We start from the raw sequence: 20,747 nt of genomic DNA, 5'->3' as shown, positions 1-20,747 counted from the left end.
GATGGTCGGACTCCTCTTGCTCTCTCCCCCTCCTCCCCTTCTCCCTCCCCTACCTCCCCCCTGCCTTGAGGAGGCAACACTGAATGGAGCCCTGGAGCCAGAGTTGGAGATGGGGTTTGGGCTTGGCCCCCCTCGTAACCCCCAGGGACCATCTCTCTTGCCCCCTCCTCAGGCTTATGAGCGGCAGGTCCCACCCCGAGCTGTCATCAACAGTGCGGGCTACAAAATCCTCACCTCTGTGGACCAGTACCTGGAGCTCGTTGGCAACTCCTTACCAGGTAAAGGACCACCCATCTCATGCCGAAGTGCCCGGGGATCTGGCCAGGGAAAGGGCGCCCCTGGTCCTGGAACTCCAGGCTCCACGTCTGCGGAAGGACCACTTGGGCCTGGAGCTGGCGGCAGGTGCCCAGCGAAACCTGCACCTCCAAGGGGAGGCCACAGGGTAGATCAGAGGGCTGTCCCCCTGGAGTCCTGCGATCACAGCTGTTTAGGCAGATCTCCCTCTGTCCACTCCTTTCCCCGGGGCCCTGGGAGAAGGTGATCCAGGTGCCTGCTTTGTAAACTGCCAGGTCAACCCTGCATTTACGAGGAGCCCTCCCAGCTCTCCTACCCCACCTGATCTGAGACTCCCAGAAGCCTTTGCAGGATCACATCCGCCCTTCAGACCAGCCCAGGGAGACCGAGGAGGCGGGGCGGCAGCTTGTACCCCTTGTGCGAGACTTGGTTGAGGGCTCAGCTGGGATCTGGCTTTCCTGGATTCCAGCCTCTGCACTGAGAGGGCTGACCTCGGGGTGCTGTGTAGACCCCACAGGATGCTGTGGGTGCTGAGCCCAGCACAGGGACCCAGAGCCAGGCCCCAAAGAAGAACTGCCATTGTCCTGCTATTAACAGTCACAGCCCAGGACCACTTATCTCGCTGGATCGCAAATATCCGTGCAGACAAAACAGAGACCCCCCCCCCCTTTTATTTACTTTCTATCCCCCACCCCCCCCTTGCCTCCCTCCCTGCCTGGACATTTAAGTCACACTTTGGCCTCCGCAGCTGACATTTGAAGGGAAACCCAAGAAGATAATGCTCGGCCTTTGACCCTGAGGGTCCTGACCCTGTGTTATTTGTGCCTCATGCGCGGAGGTAGAACCTGACCCCAGGGAGAGCGATGCTTTACCGGCTGTAAGAAGTGATGCGGGGGAGCCTGACATTCCTTCATCCAGGCTGTGGACGAGAAAGGAGGAAGCAGCCTCCCCACTGACTTGCTGGTCCCCCTAGGACAGGACAGCCCTCCCTGGGCCTGAGCCTGCCCCTCAGAGAGAGGCAAGGGGTCCGCTGCTGGGCGTGCGGCGGCGGAGGGAAGCCACAGAGGGCGGCCGCTCAGCAGATGCTGTCTCCACAGGGACCACGTCAAAATCGGGCAACACCCCGATCCTCAAGTGCCCCACGCAGTTCCCGCTCATCCTCTGGCATCCCTCTGCCCGTCACTACTACTTCTGCATGATGACAGAAGCCGAGCAGGACAAGTGGCAGGCTGTCCTGCAGGACTGCGTCCGGCACTGCAACAACGGTGAGCGGGGCGTGTGGTTCCCGGATTATGCACTCAAGGGTGACACCTAGTGGCTGCGTGTGGGGTGGCCCCCCTGCTCTATGAGCTGTTCCCATTTTCCTTCTGGGCAAAGAAAACTTCCCTTTCTTCCTTGATGGAAACTGTTCTGGGATACTCAGGAAAAAAATTGGGGGAACTTATTTTCAGAGGGATGTGGTTGTTACATTCTGATTCTGCCGCTTTCTAGCAGCATGACCTTAGGAGGCCAGCTTACCTCTTGGAGCCGCTGTAAAACGGGTTAATAACCTCTCCTGTGTCTAAGAGGGCTTGGGAGGATTCACAGTGAGAATCCAGTCAATGCATGCCAAAGATTTTCTTATGGTATTGTTTCTCTTCTTACCACCAACCTGTACAGTAGTCTAGAAAGTTCCTTTCCTCCCTCGGGGCCTCATTGTTCTCGTCTGTAAAGTGAGGTCCCTTCCACCTCACTCATTCATTCAATGAACTTTTTTAAAATGATTTTTATTTTTCCATTATAGCTGGTTTATAGTGTTCTGTCAATTTTCTATGGTACAGCAAAGTGACCCAGTCACATATACACATATACGTTCTTTTTCTCACATTATCCTCCATCATGCTCCATCACAAGTGACTAGATATAGTTCCCAGTGCTACACAGCAGGATCTCTTTGCTTATTCACTCCAAAGGCAATAGTTTGCATCTGTCAACCCCAGACTCCCAGTCCATCCCACTCCCTCCCCCTTGGCAACCACCAGTCTGTTCTCCAAGTCCGTGAGTTTCTTTTCTGTGGAAAAGTTCATTTGTGTCATATATTAGATTCCAGATATAAGTGATCTCATGTGGTGTTTGCCTTTCTCTTTCTGACTTATTTCACTTAGTATGAGAGTCTCTAGTTCCATCCATGTTGTTGCAAATGGCATTATTTTGTTTTTATGGCTGAGTAGTATTCCACTGTGTAGTATGTACCACAGCTTCTTCATCCATTCATCTGTCAGTGGACATAACGGTTGTTTCCATGTCTTGGCTGTTGCCAGTAGTGCTGCAGTGAACATACGGGTGCATGTGTCTTTTTCCAGGAAAGTGTGGTCTGGATATATGCCCCAGAGTGGGACTGCTGGGTTGTATGGTGGTTCTATGTTTAGTTTTCTGAGGTCCTCCATACTGTTTTTCGTAGTGGTCATTCAACAAACATTTTAACGTCTACTCAGAGCCAGGCCCAGGTCTGGGCACGGAGGATGCACAAAGACAGCAAGACACGGTTCTTGCTCCCACGCTGCTGCTGGCCGCCTGGTGGGGAAAACACATGTTAAACAGATGAGGACACCAGGGGGTGACGAGTCACCACTGTCCTGGGGGCTGGGCGATGAGTCCCTCAGAGCCTGGAGGGCGTGCGTGTCCTGGGTGGCTGGTCCTGTGTGTGGGGAGGGGTTGATCAGGCCGCTTTCCTTGAGGAGGCAGAGGTGGAGGCGGCGTTCAGCTGAGACCTGGAGGATGAATAGTCCTAGAGCCGAGGCAGGGGTGTTCCAGACAGAGGGCCCCCGGGTGGGAGCAGTTTAGAGGAGGAAATGCCATGAAGTGGGGAGGGGGTGACCGGAAATGGGGCTGGGGGGGCCCTGGGGTCAGCTCCGGAGGGCCCTGGAGGGCCCTGGAGGGCTCTAAGGAGTTTGATCAAAAAGGATTGTCTCAGTGGGAGGGTGGGGCACTGGGGTCTTTCTGCCCTTGAGGGAGGAACAGTTCTGTCCTGGCTGAACTTCCTTCCTGGTGACTTGGCCTCGGGGCAGCAGAGAGAGGCAGCCACCTCCCCCCCCCCCCCCCCCCCCGCCCCAGCCCCTGTCTCCATGCCTGGCAAGGCTCCCCACCGTGGTGGGCAGACACTGTGGGCACCCACGCCTGGAGGCGTGCCACACGGTAACGTGGCTCACCCCACCTGTCCCCCTCCACTCTCTAGGGTCGCCTCTGCCCCGATGGAACCTGCCAGGCGGGAGGAGCCCGGTCTTCAGTCAGGCCAACCCCTGCTGCCCACAAAGAGCCTCCTGTTCCCAGGTCCCCAGGGGCTGAGGGGCCAGGGCTGGGCTGAGGCCATTTGGGCTCAAGCTGCCTGTCCTGGGGTACCCTCCCTTCCCCCTCCTCCTCCCCTCCCCTCCTCCCCCTCCCTCCTCTTTTTCCCCCCTCCTTCTCCCCTCCTCCTCCCCTCCCTCTTTTCTCTTTTCTGGCCCAGCTCCACCCTTTCCAGGTTTCCAAGGCTAATGAGTGACCCCAGGCCAGGAGGGTGGGATGGGGACAGACCAGGTGGGAGAGAGCCACCTTTGGGTGCCCCATGGAGGGTCAGGCATGACAAACTTTGCGGGATTACTGAGAGGAATGAATGAGCTGATTCGGGAGTGCTCCTGGCCCTGTGCCTGGCACAGAGCAGGCGCTCAGCTGGAGGCCGTGGGTGTGGGCGCTGCGGGCAGGAGGGGAGGCCAGGGAGGGCTGCTGGGATGGGGAAAGGGGGCGTCCTGTGGCAGGAAGGTTTGAGAGGAGCCTCTTCCTCCGCCCTGAGGACTGTGGGAAAGTCCTCTGCTTCCTCGGAGGCTGGGCCTGGAATCTGGAGCCTGGAATTGCTCACTCTGGGGGCTGCCAGGAAGTGGGGGGGGGGTGGGGTGGGGAAGAAGGCCAAGCTGGGTGGACGCCAGTTGGTCCAGGGCTCCCCTCGCATCCTGCATTCCCGGAGCAGCTGGGGGTGGCGAGCTGAGCCCTCCGGGTGGGCCCGGGGTGCAGAGGTCACGGCCCCTTCCTGTCTGACCGCCGCCCCCTCTGCCTGCTGCCCAGGACTGAGGAATGCAGTTCCTTTCTCACCGCGACCCCGAGGACCCCACAGGCAGGAAGTCTCTCGGACTCGCTTGAGTCGGCTGCTCCCGGGTTCGGGCCCTGGAGCTGCCATTCCCTGGCCGCGTGCCAGTGACTTTGCCTCGTCGTCGGGAGCAGCGGGGCTGAGGACAGCAGCCCCTCGCAGAGCCCTTTTGAGAAGCAGAGAAAAGGATGTGTGTGGGGGTCTCAGCCAGGGCTGGGCTCCTAGTCTCCTCGGGCTGCCGTTAAAAGGACCACGGACCGGGTGGCTTAAACCACAGAGGTTTATTTTAGCGCAGCTCTGGAGGCTGGAAGCCCACAACTGAGGTGTGTGCAGGTTCCTTTTCCTCCGGGGCCTCCCGCCTCCCCCCTCCCCGGGCTGGCGGGCAGCCACCTCTCCCTGCCTCACCCAGGACCCTCGCGTGCGCCCCTCCGTGTCTGGATTTCTTCGTCTCATGGGGACACCCGTCAGAGTGGATTGGGGACCAGGCCGGGCCCCTTCTTTGAACGTACTTGCCTCTTCAAGTCTCTGTCTCCAGACCCGGTCACGTTCTGAGGTCCTGGGGTGGGGACATCAGCACAGGAGGTGGCAGCACACAGCTCGCTCCCTGACAGCCAGGCCCAGGCAGACAGGGGCGGCACATCGGTGGCCTCCTTCCTGCGGCCCAGCCCCTGCCTCGCCTTCTGCCACCGGGGAGGCGGCCCCTGGCCGGCCCCCCTGGCCTGCTGTCCGCAGCATGTCAATGCCTTGATGCGGGGGTTGCAGGTACCGCACAGCCTGAGGTTTCCCAGCGAAACCCAGTCTGGGGGAGACACTGCCCCTCCTTAAGCCCGAGGGGGTTCCTCCCCTGCCCAGCTGGGACACCCTGCTCTGCCCCGTCACGCCCTCCTCATCGCAGGTCCCTGAGACACAGGGCGAGACACCCTTGACGCCCCCACCCCAGCCAGGGAGCTGCCCAGCAGGCGCGGGGCTGAGCTCCCTTCCAGCCCGACAGGCAGTGGTTCCTGCGCTCGGCCGGGTGGGGAAGGGCGAGGGGGTCCTCCCCAGGCCGGAGAGGGGCTTTTTCTCTGTGGGGGTGACTCAGCTCTGGTCACCACAGTGGGAGCCGGGGTAACGGAGGCACAGGCTGCTGTTCCCCTGCCCTTGGCTCCAGGGACACAGCGGTCGGAGGCACGCAGCCAGGGCGGCCGCCCGCTGCCCAGCTCTGAGTGTTTAACCACGTTCTTCCCGAAGTAGGATTTCCCAACTTCCTGCAGCCAGTCTGGAGGTCCACGCCCTCGTGCATCGGCCCGGCCCCCTCACTGGGGCGGGGGTGGTGGGCAAACTCACCTGGGCCACCACCGCCACCAGTGAGGACAAAAGTAGAGAGATGGTAGTTTAAGGCCCTGGATGCACAGCGGCGAGCAAGGCAGACCAAGGGCTGCGGGGGCCGTTCGGCGCCGTGGGTCACTCAGTCTGTGCGCCGCGGTGCCCGCCGGGGCCGGCGGCTCCTGGGCCCTGGCCTTGCAGTTTATACCGTGGTCCCTGGAGCCACACAGTGGGTGTGAGGGGCCAGGCTGGTCTTTGTTCCCACTGTTCAGGAAGGAAAACTGAGGCCCCGTGGGTTCAGTGATCTGCAACAAGGCCTGGCAAACTGTGGCCAGTGAACCAAATGGAGCCAGGGCCAGCTTGATTGGCTCATTCGCTCACACCGTGTGGCCGTTCTCCGGCTGTGACAGCAGGTTGAGTAGCCAGGACGATCGTCTGGCCTGCAGAGCTGAGAAGGTTTCCCGTCGGGCCCCCTGATGGAAGGAGAGCCTCTGGGGGCCTCTGGTACCCTCTCCGCCATGCTGGCTGGGGTGGCTTCTAGTCCTGGCTCTGCCACTTGCTGCCCGGGCCCCTCAGCAGTGGCCTGACCGTGGAGCTTGTTTCTTCATCTGGAAAAGCCAAGTAAATGACAGTGTCCACGTCTGGGGTGGCTGGGAGGATTTAAGCAGATAAGGAGCATGTGAAGGAGGTGGACGTGCTGCTGGTGGTGGGTTATTATCACTCTTACTGTCATTGCAATTACTCTTGTCACTGTCGCTACGAGAGCAGTGTGGGCAGTTTGGAGCAGTCAACGCGTTGGTCTTGGTGGCAGCCACCAAGGCATCCTGCCAACCTCCTCTCTCCATCCCCCTCCTGGGCAGGGATCCCCGAGGACTCCAAGGTGGAGGGCCCCGCGTTCACGGACGCCATCCGCATGTACCGCCAGTCGAAGGAGCTGTACGGCACCTGGGAGATGCTGTGTGGGAACGAGGTGCAGGTGAGGCTGGGGCTGGGGGGCGGGGGAGGCTGCGGAAGGCAGCCCAGGGCCTGGGTGGGGGTTGGGGGTGGCACCGAGCACACAGGCCAGGCTCTGGTGCCCTCGCTACAGGTTTGGACAAAACTGAGGCATCAAGCCCAGATTCAGACGGGTGGAGGCTAAGGTGGGTCACGCAGGGGGACTACTTGTTATTTTGTTCAGGCATTAACTGAGCACCTACTCTGACCTAGGTGCTAGGGTTTCACTGTAAGAGGGATGCAGCCCCAGCCCTCAGGGAGCTCTCTGTCTAGCAGAAGAACGTCTGTATTTGACAAGTAAACACACACACTTCCATGTGCAGGCAAGGAGGCCGGGGAGTGGCATTCCAGACTGGGAGGCAGCATGTGCAAAGGTCCTGAGGCAGGGCCCCTACAGGATCCCACAGGACACCCGTGCAGATGGGCTGGGATCTACGCAGATGATGCTCAGGAGAGAGGGCAGTGGAGACGTGGGGCACAGGGCAGCGGGGGCTCACGTGGCCGAGTTTGCTGGAACGTGGAGCAGGGCACACCGGCTGGATGTGTTCTGACCCCTGCCTGGCCTGTGCCTCCCGGTCGTAGATCCTGAGCAACCTGGTCATGGAGGAGCTGGGTCCTGAGCTGAAGGCAGAGCTTGCCCCCCGGCTGAAGGGGAAGCCGCAGGAACGGCAGCGACAGTGGATCCAGGTGGGTGGGCGGGGGAGCCGGGTGGGGACCCTGCCGCGGCCCGGCCCCCTCAGCCTGGCGCTGACACCGGCGCCCTGCCCGCAGATCTCGGACGCCGTGTACCGCATGGTGTACGAGCAGGCCAAGGCGCGCTTTGAGGCCGTGCTGTCCAAGCTGCAGCTGGCCCGGCCGGCCATGGAGGCGGTCATCCGCACCGACATGGACCAGATCATCACCTCCAAGGAGCACCTGGCCAGCAAGATCCGAGGTAGGCGGGCAGGCCACCTGCCAGGCTTGTCATCCCCGCATGGACATGCTGGGCCCACGGGCCCACCGGGGCCAGGGCGTCCCTCTGGCCTATTTCAGGGGAACGGAGACCTTTCCCAGCAATGACCTGATCCTTCGATTATGTTTTAGAAACCAAAATAGAGCTGTTCCCGCTGTGGCACAGTGGGTTAAGAATCCAGCTGCAGCAGCACAGGCGGTGGGTTCGATTCCAAGCCAGGTGCAGTGGGTTAAAGGACCTGGCGTTGCCGCAGCTGCTGCGAAGGTCACAGTTGTGGCTCAGATCTGATCCCTGGCCCAGGGAACGCCATATGCTGCCGGGCAGCCAAAAGAGGAGAAAAAAAAAGTAAGAACCAGTATCGAATCTGAGCCATTGTTCCTCCAAGCCCTAGGGGTTATTTGGTGGCTGTTGTTTCCGTAAACCCGGGTCTCGATGATCTAAACGGCGTCGAGGAGGTCCAGGCCTGCGGGTCTTTGGTCAGATTCACCACGTGTCATTTTAGCGACAGCAGCTTGACTTTGATTCCCCTTCAGCCAAGCCTGACTTCCGCTCCCTGGAGGCTCCTTTCTGTTCCGAGCCTGCTGGGCCCCTTTTGGTGAGTTGTCGCCCATCACACGCTGGCCACATGTATGGACATTTATGTGGGGAGCAAACACCGTTACCCGGGCAGCCGGGCAGGGAGAGGGAGGGACGTCCACCCCCCGTGCCTGGAGATGGTCCCTGCCCACAGGGGAGCAGCCTTGCACACAGTGCTGCCGTGCCAGGCCACGCATCGCAGAGCAGGCTCTGGCTCAGGGTTTGCAGAACCCAGGGGCTCATGGAGACCCCTGAAGTGTTTTTCTTTTCTTTCTTTCTTTTTTTTTTTTTTTTTTTTTTGTCTTTTTGCCTTTTCTAGGGCCGCACTCACGGCAGATAGAGGTTCCCAGGCTAGGGGTCTAATTGGAGCTGTAGCCTCAGGCCTACACCAGAGCCTCAGCAACGCGGGATCCAAGCCGCGTCTGCAACCTACACCACAGCTCGTGGCAACGCTAGATCCTTAACCCACTGAGCAAGGCCAGGGATCGAACCCACAACCCCTTGGTTCCTAGTCAGATTCATTAACCACTGCGCCACGACAGGAACTCTTTTTTTTTTTTTTTTTTCCCCAAACAAAGGAGCAAGACCCCCTAAGGCGAGTGTTCCTCTTCCTCTAGTTAAGCAGAAGGACTGGCAACCTTGAGATGGGAGGTTTCCTGAGTTTCCTGCCATCACGGTTTCAAGACCGTCAGGGTCTCAGCGCCCAGTTATTGATGCTGCATCGTCAGCTGTAACCTCGAGAAGCCACAGTTGGCTCATGTTGTCACCAGCGGTTTTCTTTCAAGGATAATACACAGGGGGCCTCTGGCCTCGGGGGTCTGGGGTGGTGGGAGTGGCTGCGGGGGGATCCGTCCGCTAACCAGCTCCCCGGGTGCAGCCTCCATCCTCCCCAAGGCGGAGGTGTGTGTCCGGAACCACGTCCAGCCCTACATCCCGTCCATCCTGGAGGCCCTGATGGTGCCCACCAGCCAGGGCTTCACCGAGGTGCGGGATGTCTTCTTCAAGGAGGTCACCGACATGAACCTGAATGTCATCAACGAGGGTGGCATCGACAAGCTGGGCGAGGTGAGCCGGGCGCCGGGGGCTGGGGCAGGTCAGGCCCCGTCCGGCGCTCACTGTGATGGGACGGGCCCCTCCCCTCCTGGGCACAACCTGTGGACAGAGGGCCTGTGGGAGACCAAGGGCCGGGCGAGAGCGTGTTTCGTGCACCGGCCCTGGAGCCAGCCCCCCTCACTTCTCTGGTTTTTGGGGTGAACAGCCTTCACAGACCCCACACTGGGGGCATCAGCTGCCTGGAGCCCCACCCAGTTGTCAGGTTCCGACAGAATTCATCCTGTAACCTCAGACAATGGCAAGAATTTGAGGATCAGAAAGAACCGTAGGGAGTTCCTGTTGTGGCTCAGTGGTGAAAAACCTGACAGTATCCATGAGGATGTGGGTTCGATCCCCGGCCTCACTCGGTGGGTTAAGGATCCGGCGTTGCCATGAGCTGTGGTGTAGGTGGCAGACGAGGCTCGGATCCTGCGTTGCTATGGCTGTGGTGTAGGCTGGCAGCTACAGCTCCGATTTGACCCCTAGCCTGGGAACCTCCATATGCCTCGGCCCTAAAAAGAAAAAAAAAAAAAAGCAAAGGAGAAGAAAGGACCTTAGACATCATGAAAACCATCTCCTAATTTGGAGGCAGAGGAAACTAAGGCTAAGAGGGGGTGATCGACTTGCCTGAGGTCACCCAGCATCCAGGCTGACCTCTCTCCAGGCGCTGTGCTGCTGGACCCCACCCCTCCTGCCTGTCCCTGGTTCCCCCCCAGCACTTGCCCATATGGGCAGGGAAGGATGGCTTTCCCTGGTGCCAGTGCCAGCCCCAGGGCCTGAACCCTGAGGGCCCGGGGGCTGCCTGGCCACTCCAGTGGCCCCAGCTCAGCTCATGAACCCCTGGCTCCCTGCAGTACATGGAGAAGCTGTCCCAGCTGGCGTACCACCCTCTCAAGATGCAGAGCTGCTATGAGAAGATGGAGCCGCTGCGGCTCGACGGGCTGCAGCAGCGTTTTGACGTGTCCAGCACGTCTGTGTTCAAGCAGCGAGCCCAGATCCACATGCGTGAGGTGGGCCCGGTGTGCTCCCCCTGCTCCCCTCTCCTCATCCCTCCTCATCCCTCACCCCTCCTCGCCCCTCCCCCCTCCTCACCCCTGCTCCCCCCATCCCGCTCACCCCTGCTCACCCTCCTCCTGCTCCCACCTCCTCGCCCCTCCCCCTCCTCCCTCCCCCCCACCCCTCCTCACCCCGCTCACCCCTCCTCACCCTCCTCACCCCTGCTCACTCCTCCTCACCCCTGCTCACCCCGCTCACCCCCTCCTCACCCTCCTCGCCCTGCTCAGCCCACTGACCCTCCTCACCCTGCTTTTCCCAGGTCCCCATGTCCCTGCGGCCTTCCTCCCCAGCCCTGCCCGGCCCCCGTGTGCTCTCTCCTGCCCTGGTCTCTTGGCTGTGCCCTACAATCTGTTTGGACACCTGTCCTGTCCACCGGGCTAATTCGGACTCATTTTTTGGGTCTCAGAGACCCCTTCCTCCCGGAAGCCCTCCTTATTCCCTAAGCCCCTTCCCGCAGGGCCCAGGGCTCTGTTTCCTGTTTCCCTGAGGTGGGGACTGGCCCCAGTGCCCTAGACACTCAGCAAAGGCATGCGTAAACGGGCGACAGAGAATGCAGGTGCCCTCTCCTCCCCGGGGGCCCTTACTTACCCCGAGGTGCGCCCGCAGCAAATGGACAACGCCGTGTACACCTTCGAGACCCTCCTGCACCAGGAGCTGGGGAAGGGGCCCACCAAGGAGGAGCTGTGCAAGTCCATCCAGCGCATCCTGGAGCGCGTGCTGAAGGTGAGCCGCCAGCCTGGCCCTGCCCCCTGCGCCGAGGCGGACACAGAGGCCCGGGTCAGGCCAGGGGCCCCCTGGAGCCCCCTGACCCGGAGCCCCCGCTTCCCGCTTTCCCGGCAGAAATATGACTACGACAGCAGCTCCGTGCGGAAGCGCTTCTTCCGGGAGGCCCTGCTGCAGATCACCATCCCGTTCCTGCTCAAGAAGCTGGCGCCCACCTGCAAGTCGGTGAGCGCGCCCCGTCCCCACTGGCCCTCCCGGCCCGCCCCAGCCCTGGGCCCGACCAGCGGCCCTGACGCCCCTCTCTCTACCCCCACGCCCGCCCCGCTTGGCAGGAGCTGTCCAGGTTCCAGGAGCTGATCTTCGAGGACTTTGCCAGGTTCATCCTGGTGGAGAACACGTACGAGGAGGTGGTGCTGCAGACGGTCATGAAAGACATCCTGCAGGGTACGCGTGCCCCCGCCCCCATCCCCTGGCTGGCTGCCGGGCTGGGGTGTGGTGGGGGCTGCTGCCTGTGGGACCTCCTCACCCTGGGGGGCGGTGGAGGTGGCTGCCCAGGTCTTCCTGGTGGGGTCAGCTGAGCTTCAGAGACACTGAGGCTTGCCCATCACCGGTGCAGTCGCATCGCATCCCTGCACTTTCGTTGCTCTATGGATCCTTGGCATCGCAGGGGTGTCAGACGAATGACCCTGCTTCCCAGCCTCGAGGCCTGAAATAGGTCTCGTCCCCGTCACAGCACTCCCCTCCCCGCCGTGGGAGGCCTCTTGGGGAAGCTGCGGGTCACACGTGGGCACAGCATAGGCTGCTGTCAGCCCCGCGGTGAATGTCCTGACACGGCCCTACTTCTGTCCCCAGCGGTGAAGGAGGCCGCCGTTCAGAGGAAGCACAACCTGTACCGGGACAGCGTGGTCATGCACAACAGCGACCCCAACCTGCACCTGCTGGCCGAGGGCGCGCCCATCGACTGGGGCGAGGAGTACGGTGGCAGTGGTGACAGCGGCGGGCACACCGGCAGCCCCGGCGTCCCAGATGCAGCCCTCTCAGAAAAGCGACGGCGTGCCAAGCAGGTGGTGTCCGTGGTCCAGGACGAGGAGGCAGGGCTGCCCTTCGAGGCTGTCCCCGAGCCACTATCACCTGCATCGCCGGACAGTGTCACCGAGCTCCGTGGCCTGCTGGCCCAGGATCTGCGGGCTGAGAGCCCCCCGCTGGCCAGTCCCCTACTCAACGGGGCCCCCGCCCAGGAGACCCCCCAGCCGGTGGTGGCCCCTGGGGCCACCTCGCCGCCCAGCTCACCCCTCCGGCAGCTCCCGCCTGGAAAGGCTGTGGACCTTGAGGCTCCCAAGCCCAGCGACCAGGAGACCGGGGAGCAGGTGTCCAGCCCCGGCGGCCGCCCCCCCATCCACACCACCACCGAGGACAGCGCTGGGGTGCAGACTGAGTTCTAGGCCAGTCGACCCCGAGCTTCTATTGGACACGGCACACGGGCCACCCGCCCGAGGCACTGGCAGGCCCTTGGCCCTGAGCTGGGGTCTGTGCCTTCCGGACAGAGGTGGGGCAGGGCTGGTGTGGCACCTCTGGGGCTGGGGAGGGGCGGGCCCACCGGAGTCACTTTATTGGGTTTGGTCGCACTTGGTTGCTCTGTTTTCGCTTCTGTGGGATGATCTCGGCTTTCCTCTCTGTGCTGGGGGGTGGGCACAGCTGAGGGGGCTGGTGAGTGTCCGTGGCCCTAGCCCCCTGAGTCCCCCTCCCTGTCCTTCCTCTGGGGCCGGTTTTCCTCGTGGGTCCTGCTGTCCTTGGAAAGAGGTTGGTGAGAGCAGATCTGCCGTGGCCCCTCCCCTCCCCCCGGGGCTCACTGGAGCCACAAAGAGGGAGCCTTGGGGCCCCTCCCCGGCCCCGTTCCTCCCGGCTGGGCCCCAGAGGCCAGTTTCGGAGTGGACACCAGCCTTGCTGTCCCACCCCGGGTGAGGGGAGGTGCAAGGAGGGGGGCTGCAGGGGGAGGGCTGCCTAGTGGAGGGGGATGGGGCCATGGCCCTGGGGAGGGAACAGAAAGGCCTGGAACGTGCTGGTCTGGGGAGAGGATGTGTCTGAGGGAAGGAGGGGGCGGCCTCTGCAGGGGTGCTGCTGGGCATGTGGGAGAGGTGGCAGATGGAGTGTTGCTGGAAGCCGAGCCTTTGCCGACCCCCCTGCACTGCTGGGAGCCCCTCGTCCCCCGTGCTGGGGCCGAGCGGGCACGTTGCTCAGCGGCAGGGCTTGGTGGGATGGATTCTGTCTTCTGCAGGCCACTTGTAGGGTACGTGCTGTCCTCCGAGGGAGCCGGTGGGGCCTGCGAGGGGCAGAGGGTTGGGCACCGTGAGCATCTGGGTCAGGCTGGGATGTGGGCCCTGCTGTCACCGAGTCTCCAAGTCCCCTGACAACTCCGGGACTCTCCAGATGTCCTTGTGAGTCACGTGGGGCCTGGCTGTCCCCTTCCTCAGCTTCTTGGTCCTGAGGGTGAGGGTCAAGCCAAGGCCATTCCCAGACCCCCTCCCCTGCTGCTGGAGGGGAGGGCAGGCAGGGTGGGGGCCGACTTCTTCAGCGTGCCATCCTCACCCCCACCCCCAGCCCCAGCCCCGCCTCCTCCACCTCCTCTGCTTCCTGGGCCAGGGTCTTGGACAGGACACGCGGCGCTGGCTGGTGCTCAGGGACCCCTCCTGGTGCCCCCCAGCCCTAATCTCAATGCCTCACTAATCTCTTCTACCAACACATTCCGTCTTAAAATGCTCTCTTCTAGTGCCTTCTTTTGGGGTTTTCCAGTCATCCCTCCCAGATATTGTATTGAAAATATGATGCAAACTGTTTAAGCTTCTACTAATCAATAAATGCTTTATTTAAAGCTGATGGCCCATGTGTGGTGCGGGCAGGGGGTACCTGCGCAGGAGCCTGGCTTCTGGGGCTCGTCACTCGACCGAGAGCCTCGAGGTGTGTGGTCAGAGTTCCTTTCTCCCATTTTACTGAGGAGGAAACTGAGGCTTGGAGAGAAGGGACAAGGAGTGCAGAGGTGACTGGCCTCAGCCAGGTTCGTGCAGGGTGAGGCCAGGAGGGACGTCAACTACTTTATGACCATGTGGCCCTGTAGTGCCCACAGCAGGTGGGCTCACGGTGGGTGCAAACAGTGGTGCCAGTGTTAAGACCCCTGGCATCTCCAAGCACTTACCATGGGCCGGGCCCATCATGTGCAGGACAGAGCCTCACTGAGGCTCCAGGTGGCGGGTGCCCCATCACCTTTCACCCAGGTGTGAAAAGAGGCTCAGGACGGTGGGGAGCCTGGGCTGAGGTTACAGGGTACAGGGGCAACCCCACCCATGGGTGTAACACGCCCCTGCTGGGTGGGAGGGCTGCCCGTCCCCTTGGGGATGGTGGCTGAAGGCTCATCACCAAGGGCCGAGGTGAGAAAGGGCAGGGGCTCAGCTGCCGTCGCTGTTGTCCTTGGTATGTTACTGAACTCAGGCTCCTCGGCCATAAAAGGGGGCGCTTGGAGAGGACTCAAGGCGCCCCACCAGACACGGTGCTCTACAGAGCGGCCCTGCCCACTTCAGGCCCCTGTCTCCCCTTCTTAGCTAAGCAGGGCCCAGGAAGGTGGGTGGAGAGGGCCATCTCAGAAGTCCCCAGGGGCCCTGGAAAGCAGGACTCATGCCACAAGGGGCTCTTATCCAAAGCTGTTTCCACGTCCAGGCCTGGCAGTCCCGCGGAGGCAGGCAATCTGAGGCTCTTCCTGCCACCCCAGGACCTGACTCCCGCATCCCATTGGCTCTTAGACAGAGTCTGGGATGGGCACTCAGTGCCCCCTGGTGGCTGCCAGCCTATGTCAGGGCCTCATCAAGTCCCTAATTGAACAGATGAGTCTGGAAGGCCGGCCAGGCTCCACGTGAGCTGAGGCAGAGCCCAGGCACCAGAGCAGGCCTGCCTTTTAGCTCAAAGAAAAAGCTGCCCTTGGCCCAAACCTACCTGCTGGAAAAGGCACAAAAAAAGGTACAGCTCCTCTGCAAGTACAAGGAGCTCAGCCCCTGGGACGTGCCGTCAACAACCGCAGAGCGGCACTGGTTTTGGGAGGCCACATGCTCCTGGGCTGCAAAGCCAGTGTCACACATCCCTGCTGCAGGGCCCCTGTCCCGGGCTGACGATGACTGAGCACAGGGGGCAGCCATGCAGCACCACATGCTTTGAGGACTGTCCTGGCCCTTCTCTTTTCTGAGGCCCTACCTGCAACGAGGGAGGTTCGGCTAATTCTGCCTGCACTTCCTTCTCACTGAGCCGCAACCCCCCTTCCCGGGCTCCACCAGGACCCAGTGATGACGCGGAAGGAGCAGGATGGAGGTGGGTTTATTAACTTTCCTGCTTCGGGCTTGCAAAGCCCAGCACCTGCCTGTGAGCTGCGTCAGGGGAGGAGGCGCAGATCTGGAGAGCAGCGGGAGCAGGAGAGAGGGAGGCAAGGGGGCGCCCATGCTGCCTGGGGTCCAGGGTCCCCACTGAACACAGTCTGGCCAGTCAACCTGAGGACGGGCCATGGTGCTCCCCTGCCCGCCCCCCAGGCACCCCCCCCCCCAACCAGTGTTCCCCTGATGAGGACGCTGAGGCTGCTGGAGGGGCCGGGAAGTGGCAGAGCCACAGTGGCCAGGACCCTCGGTCCTGTGCTCAGATGGATGCACAGCCGCCTCACCCCACCCAGACCCTGTCCTCGTGTGGCGAGGGGTCCTGTCCTCCTCCACGGTGTTCAGACCGGCTACGTCCCTGGTCAGGAACGCCGCTGTCCCCGCCTGGCCCGGGCGTGCTTGGAGAGCAAGGGTTGGGGTGCCCTCCCAGGCTGCGGGGACAAGGGCCCAGGACTCGGGGGGCTGAAGCCCTGGGCCTGCGGGGGCGGCGGCCGGTGCTCAGCGGCTGGAGTAGATGCAGAGGCCCTGGACGATGTCCTGGCGGCACAGCGGGCAAGTGCGCAGGCGCTGGCTGCACTGCCGGCAGCAGCAGACGTGGCCGCAGTTGAGGAAGATCACCTGCGCCTGGGGGGAGAGAGCGGGAGCATCTGGACCCCGGTTCCCCGGGGAAGGGGCAACAGCTGGCGCCCGACCCCCTTGTCCTTCCCCTTAAAGGGGTGACAGCGAGGTCGTCGTAGCCATCCAGCTGCCACGGAAACATGCGCCACCACCCGTCCTGGATGCTCTCCATGCCCCACTCTGTGACAGCCCCGCTGCTGGATGCACAGGTTGTTCCCACTTTGGGCGTTTTTATGCACGTTGCCAGGCCCCTCAGTCTCAGAATGACCCCAACACATTACGGATGAAAAGCCACGGTAGTGGGTCCAGGCTTAGCTTCCGCACCTCCTCTTTGTGGGAAGTGGTCCTAAGACATAATCAAGGATGCGCTACAAACCCTGTCGGAGGCTGTTGGGTGCAGCACCATCGGCAGTAACGAGAAACAGGGAGCCACCTGGAGGCCCTGAGCAGGGATGGGGTTAAATTTAGAGCCACAGGTCCCCCCACATCAAGGCGCCCCGGGGCAATGAGACTGCTGCTGTGGCCGCCTTCTCTATGTGGGATCCCTGGTAGAGGGAAGGGATGGTTTTTATTAACTGCTACATAAATAAAAACTAATGCAGCAATTAATAAAATTAATGTAGCAAGTACTAAAACTGCCACATTTTCAATTTTACAATAGGCATTAATTTAATTTTACTTTTTTTTTTTTTGCTTTTTAGGGCCACACCTGCGGCATACAGAAGTTCCCAAGCTTGGGGTCGAATCGGAGCTGCAGCTGGAGGTCTACGCCACAGCCACAGCAATGTGGGATCTGAGCCACCTCTGCGACCTACACCACAGCTCACGGCAATGCTGGATCCTTAACCAGCTGAGCAAGGCTAGGGGTCGAACCCACAACCTCATGGTTCCCAGTAGGATTCGTCTCCACTGAGCCACGGTGGGAACTCCTGTTACAGTCTCTAAAACAAGGCTTTAGAAAAAGTCTCTCCAGAGAAAACTGTGCTATTGATTTAATGACTTGGGAAGTTTCCCTTAATATATTTATTAAGGAGGAGAAAAAAAGAACCCCTCTTTAAAAAAAAAAAAGAACAAAGGCTCAGAAAATGTTAGTTTAGCATTGCTCATGTTTGGGTCATAGGATCATAGCTCATTCTAATTTCCTGTGTTTGCTTTCCTGTATTTTCCAAGATTTCTAATGAATACAAAATACTTCTATCCCTGGAAGAGACTTTAGAAGGCAAGCACCTGCCCGAGAGGCTCAGGGTGGGCCTGTTGCCCCAGACTTACCTCCAGCTCCAGGCACACAACACACTCCGAGATCTGTGCCTCCAGCTCTTCGGGGGGAGCTGACGGTTCCACTGACTCGGGAGGCTCCTCAGGGGCCGTGGGGAGGACCTCGTCCTTGGGAGGTGTGAGCAGCTCTGTGGGGACAGAGAGGCTGAGCCAGGGTCTGCCGCCACTGATGCAGATCCCTAGGGGCGCCCCTGGCCCTGCCCCACGAGGACAGTGAGCTGGGAGAGGGGGGCGCCACCTGATCTGGGGAGGGAAGGGCCTGCTCCCCCCTCCCACGCACCCTCCTATTTCTCTGCAGAGCCTCACGCCCCCACCTGTGCAGGGGGAGTGTGGGGACGCTGGCAGGGGTGGCTGTGGCGCTGGTTAACTGCAGCTTCTTACCCCTAACACGCCCTGAATCCTTCACGGCCACTTTCAAGGAGGGCTCATCACTTTCAGAGTCTTTCAGAAATTGCAGGCTCACAGAGGGGAAGCCACACGCCCAAGGCCTCAGGGCCATCTGGTGGCGGAGCCGCTGTGCAGGAGCCCTGGCTGGGGCTCTGGGGTGGACGGCGCTCGCTCCCAGACTCCCCACCCAGTGGCCCAGGCTCAGGTGACCCAGAGGAGCAGGGAGAGGAATGAGCAGCTCTCAAGGTGCCCCTGCCAGAGCCCTCAGCATGTCCACTGTTCTGCCCTGAAGCCAGCAACCCAACCGCCCCGAAGCAGGACATCGGCGTCAGCCTCTCATTCAAGCCCCTGTGCACCAGCGACATTCCCGCCTCTCTCCCTCCCTGAGCCCCTCCCTCACAGTTCACGTTTTTCATTTATTCTAGGCTCTGAATTACAAGTAGCATTTTTTATGATTGGAAAAAACTTCGCAATCATCACAAACATCTTTCTATATAAAAACCACGGGCCTGGAATTCCCGTAGTGGCTCAGCGGTAATGAACCCAACTAGTATCCATGGAGGTGTGGGTTCTAATCCCTCACCCCGCTCAGTGGGTTAAGGATCCAGCATTGCCGTGAGCTGTGGTGTAGGTCACAGATGTGGCTTGGATCTGCTGTGGCTCTGCAGCTGCAGCTCTGATTCAACCCCTAGCCCAGGAACCTCCATCAGCTGCTGGTGTGGTCCTTCAAAAAAAAAAAAAAAAAGCACAGGCCTGTCCCATGCACAGTGCCAGGCATGGGGTGGGCACTGGGTCCTGCTGGTTCTCCCTTTACTCCAGGGATCCTGGGGGTGTGGCTCCTGACAGCTGCAGGGTGGGTTTAGGGAAGCCAAGAGGGTCCCCCACACTGCTGCAAGGAAAAGCTCATTTTTTTCCATTTTTGTGGCCTGTTTTTCCCATTCATAAATCGTTCCTTTAGGGGTGAAGCTTACGGACTGGCAGGGCTAGAGGCAGCCCTTGTGACTCCTCCTGAAATGTAAACAGTGACACCCCCAAGCACAGTCCCACACACCCCAGTGTCGGTACCTGGCTGGGTTCTGGCCGCGTCCAGCAGCTCCTGGGCTCTGCGCAGGATCTGGTGCTGCAGGCCGGCCTCAGAGACGCCCACCTGCGGCAGACCAAGCAAGGGTGGCTCACGGCCTGGGCAGGGCAGGAGCCCACTGTGCAGCAGAGCTGCCGGACTGTCTCCCCCCCAGGCTCTGGCCCCATGGGCTGGAAACATGGAGGCCTGGGGGCCCAACAATCAGTGCAGGAGAGTGAGACGCGGAGGCCCGGGGACAGCAACACTAGTAGCAGCTGCAGCTTAGCAAGTGCGTTGCCTGTGCAGGGGCTGCGCCAATAGCTCCCCCTGCATGACTGCACATCACCTGTGATGGCCAGGAGGGCAGGACCCTCTGTCACAGTGCTCACAGGTGGTTCACACAGAGGCCAAGCTGCTGAGCCGTGGACACACCAGAATCACAGTCCCTCGGCCTCTGCAGAAAGAGCTCCTGAGCTTGGGCAACACGGCCCGTGTAGCCCTTCCGAGCCCTCGCTGCCACGAGCCAGGCAGATTGGTCAACAGCATGGACCCCAGCACCAGACTGGCCACCCCGGCTGGAGTCTGGGCTCTGCTGTGTGACCTCAGGCAAACTGCCACCTTGCTGTGTCTCGGTTTTCTCATCTGAAGAATGATGACAGTGATGGTACCTGCCCGTCCAGGCTGTTGGGAAGATGCGGTGAGTTGGTAGGTGAAATGTGCTAAGAGCAGTGCCTGTACATCTATGGAGTGGGGAGGGGGCTGGACCAGAAGACCCCCAACCTGTCCAGCTCTACGATGTAAAGAGAGGGAGGGAGCGGTGGCAGGACCCACGACCCAGGCTCTCTGAGGGGCAGGCGTTCTGGCCATCTGGAAGCAGGTGCCTGCCCCCAGGTGATGAGAGCAGACTGCATGAAGAACAAGTCTCCCCTTGGCCAGGTGGGGCCAGGGCCCTGCCTGCCTCCCTCACCTCCCCCAAGGGGCTGCTGCCCACCTTGGCCAGGTCCCGGGGGCCCATCCGGCTCAGCATGTCCAGCGAGATGCGGTGGTGGGCGAAGATAGGCAGGTAGTGCTCCGCTGACAGTTCCACCAGCAGGGCCACCAGCTGGCGCTCCAGGCCCTCCTCCTGCAAGACAGACCCATGGGAGAAGCCGAGTGCACCGCAGGCGGGAAAAGACAAAAAGCCATCACAACAGCAAACAACGGGTGGGCATGCACATAACACGATCTGTAAAAATGCAGTCTACATACAAAAATGGATCTGTAAGTGCATAGAGACAGATACACGAGGAAATCAGTTCACTGCCACTCCGTAAACTTGACAGTGTAAGCAGCTTAAGACTCCATCGAGGAGCCTCTGCTGTGGCACAGTAAGATCGACGGTGTCTCTGCTGCAGCAGGGACTCGGGTTCGATCCCGGGCCTGGTGCAGTGGGTTGAGAACTTGGGACATTGCGGCAGCTCCAGCTTGGATAGGATCCCTAGCCTGGGAACTCCATATGTCACAGACGGCCAAGAAAGAAAAAAAAAAAAAAAAAAAAAAAATCCATCAAGGGGACTGTTGTGAATGAATGGGGGCTCGTCCAGATCCTAAATACTGTGCAGCTGTCTGAAAACCAGGAGCTCTACGAGCAGGGCCCGTCACTGCTGTTAAGGGAAAAAAGGAAGTTGCCAAAACAGCAGGTTTAGAAAGACTCCTTTTTTGTAATAATAAAGTGTGGGCGAGGCGTGGGGTGGGGAGGGGGAACGGCATCCATCCTGCCCACAGCCCGGGGCTGTCGTCTCCTCTCCGCAATGCCGCCCCCTCCCCCATTTCTGTCCCCAAATGCCTAGCACAGGACCTGCTACCCTCGTCAGCCCAGGAGGAAGGGAATTCCACTGGTCAGATGAGGAAGCAGGAAGCAAGACGTGGCTG

At 60.6% G+C, this 20,747-nt stretch overlaps 2 protein-coding genes across 5 annotated transcripts in view; one reads left to right on the top strand and one right to left on the bottom strand.

Annotated features, from left to right (window-relative positions):
• Positions 1-13,964, top strand: part of FAM129B (family with sequence similarity 129 member B) — a 55,726-nt gene extending 41,762 nt beyond the window's left edge. The window contains exons 4-14 of one of the 2 annotated variants that reach the window (XM_021069245.1): positions 173-278; positions 1,392-1,559; positions 6,559-6,674; positions 7,274-7,378; positions 7,463-7,625; positions 9,097-9,284; positions 10,166-10,321; positions 10,974-11,090; positions 11,208-11,315; positions 11,423-11,534; positions 11,943-13,964. In XM_021069245.1, coding sequence (XP_020924904.1) covers positions 173-278; positions 1,392-1,559; positions 6,559-6,674; positions 7,274-7,378; positions 7,463-7,625; positions 9,097-9,284; positions 10,166-10,321; positions 10,974-11,090; positions 11,208-11,315; positions 11,423-11,534; positions 11,943-12,532 — 1,929 coding nt within the window. In that variant the 3' untranslated portion in view covers positions 12,533-13,964. The remainder of the gene's footprint in view (positions 1-172; positions 279-1,391; positions 1,560-6,558; positions 6,675-7,273; positions 7,379-7,462; positions 7,626-9,096; positions 9,285-10,165; positions 10,322-10,973; positions 11,091-11,207; positions 11,316-11,422; positions 11,535-11,942) is intronic. The other variant, XM_021069254.1, reaches the window with a different exon arrangement.
• The window catches only part of LRSAM1 (leucine rich repeat and sterile alpha motif containing 1), a 43,959-nt gene continuing 38,639 nt past the window's right edge, over positions 15,428-20,747 (bottom strand). For all 3 annotated transcript variants that reach the window (XM_013993868.2, XM_013993869.2, XM_005660441.3), the window contains 4 exons: positions 19,828-19,959; positions 18,842-18,923; positions 17,384-17,517; positions 15,428-16,120 (listed from right to left, as the gene is read on the bottom strand). In XM_013993868.2, the coding sequence (XP_013849322.2) occupies positions 15,995-16,120; positions 17,384-17,517; positions 18,842-18,923; positions 19,828-19,959 (474 nt within the window). In that variant the 3' untranslated portion in view covers positions 15,428-15,994. The remainder of the gene's footprint in view (positions 16,121-17,383; positions 17,518-18,841; positions 18,924-19,827; positions 19,960-20,747) is intronic.

Source organism: Sus scrofa, chromosome 1 (assembly GCF_000003025.6).
Source record: "Sus scrofa isolate TJ Tabasco breed Duroc chromosome 1, Sscrofa11.1, whole genome shotgun sequence".
Lineage (NCBI taxonomy): Eukaryota > Metazoa > Chordata > Mammalia > Artiodactyla > Suidae > Sus > Sus scrofa.
This window is presented reverse-complemented; position numbering and strand designations above follow the sequence as displayed.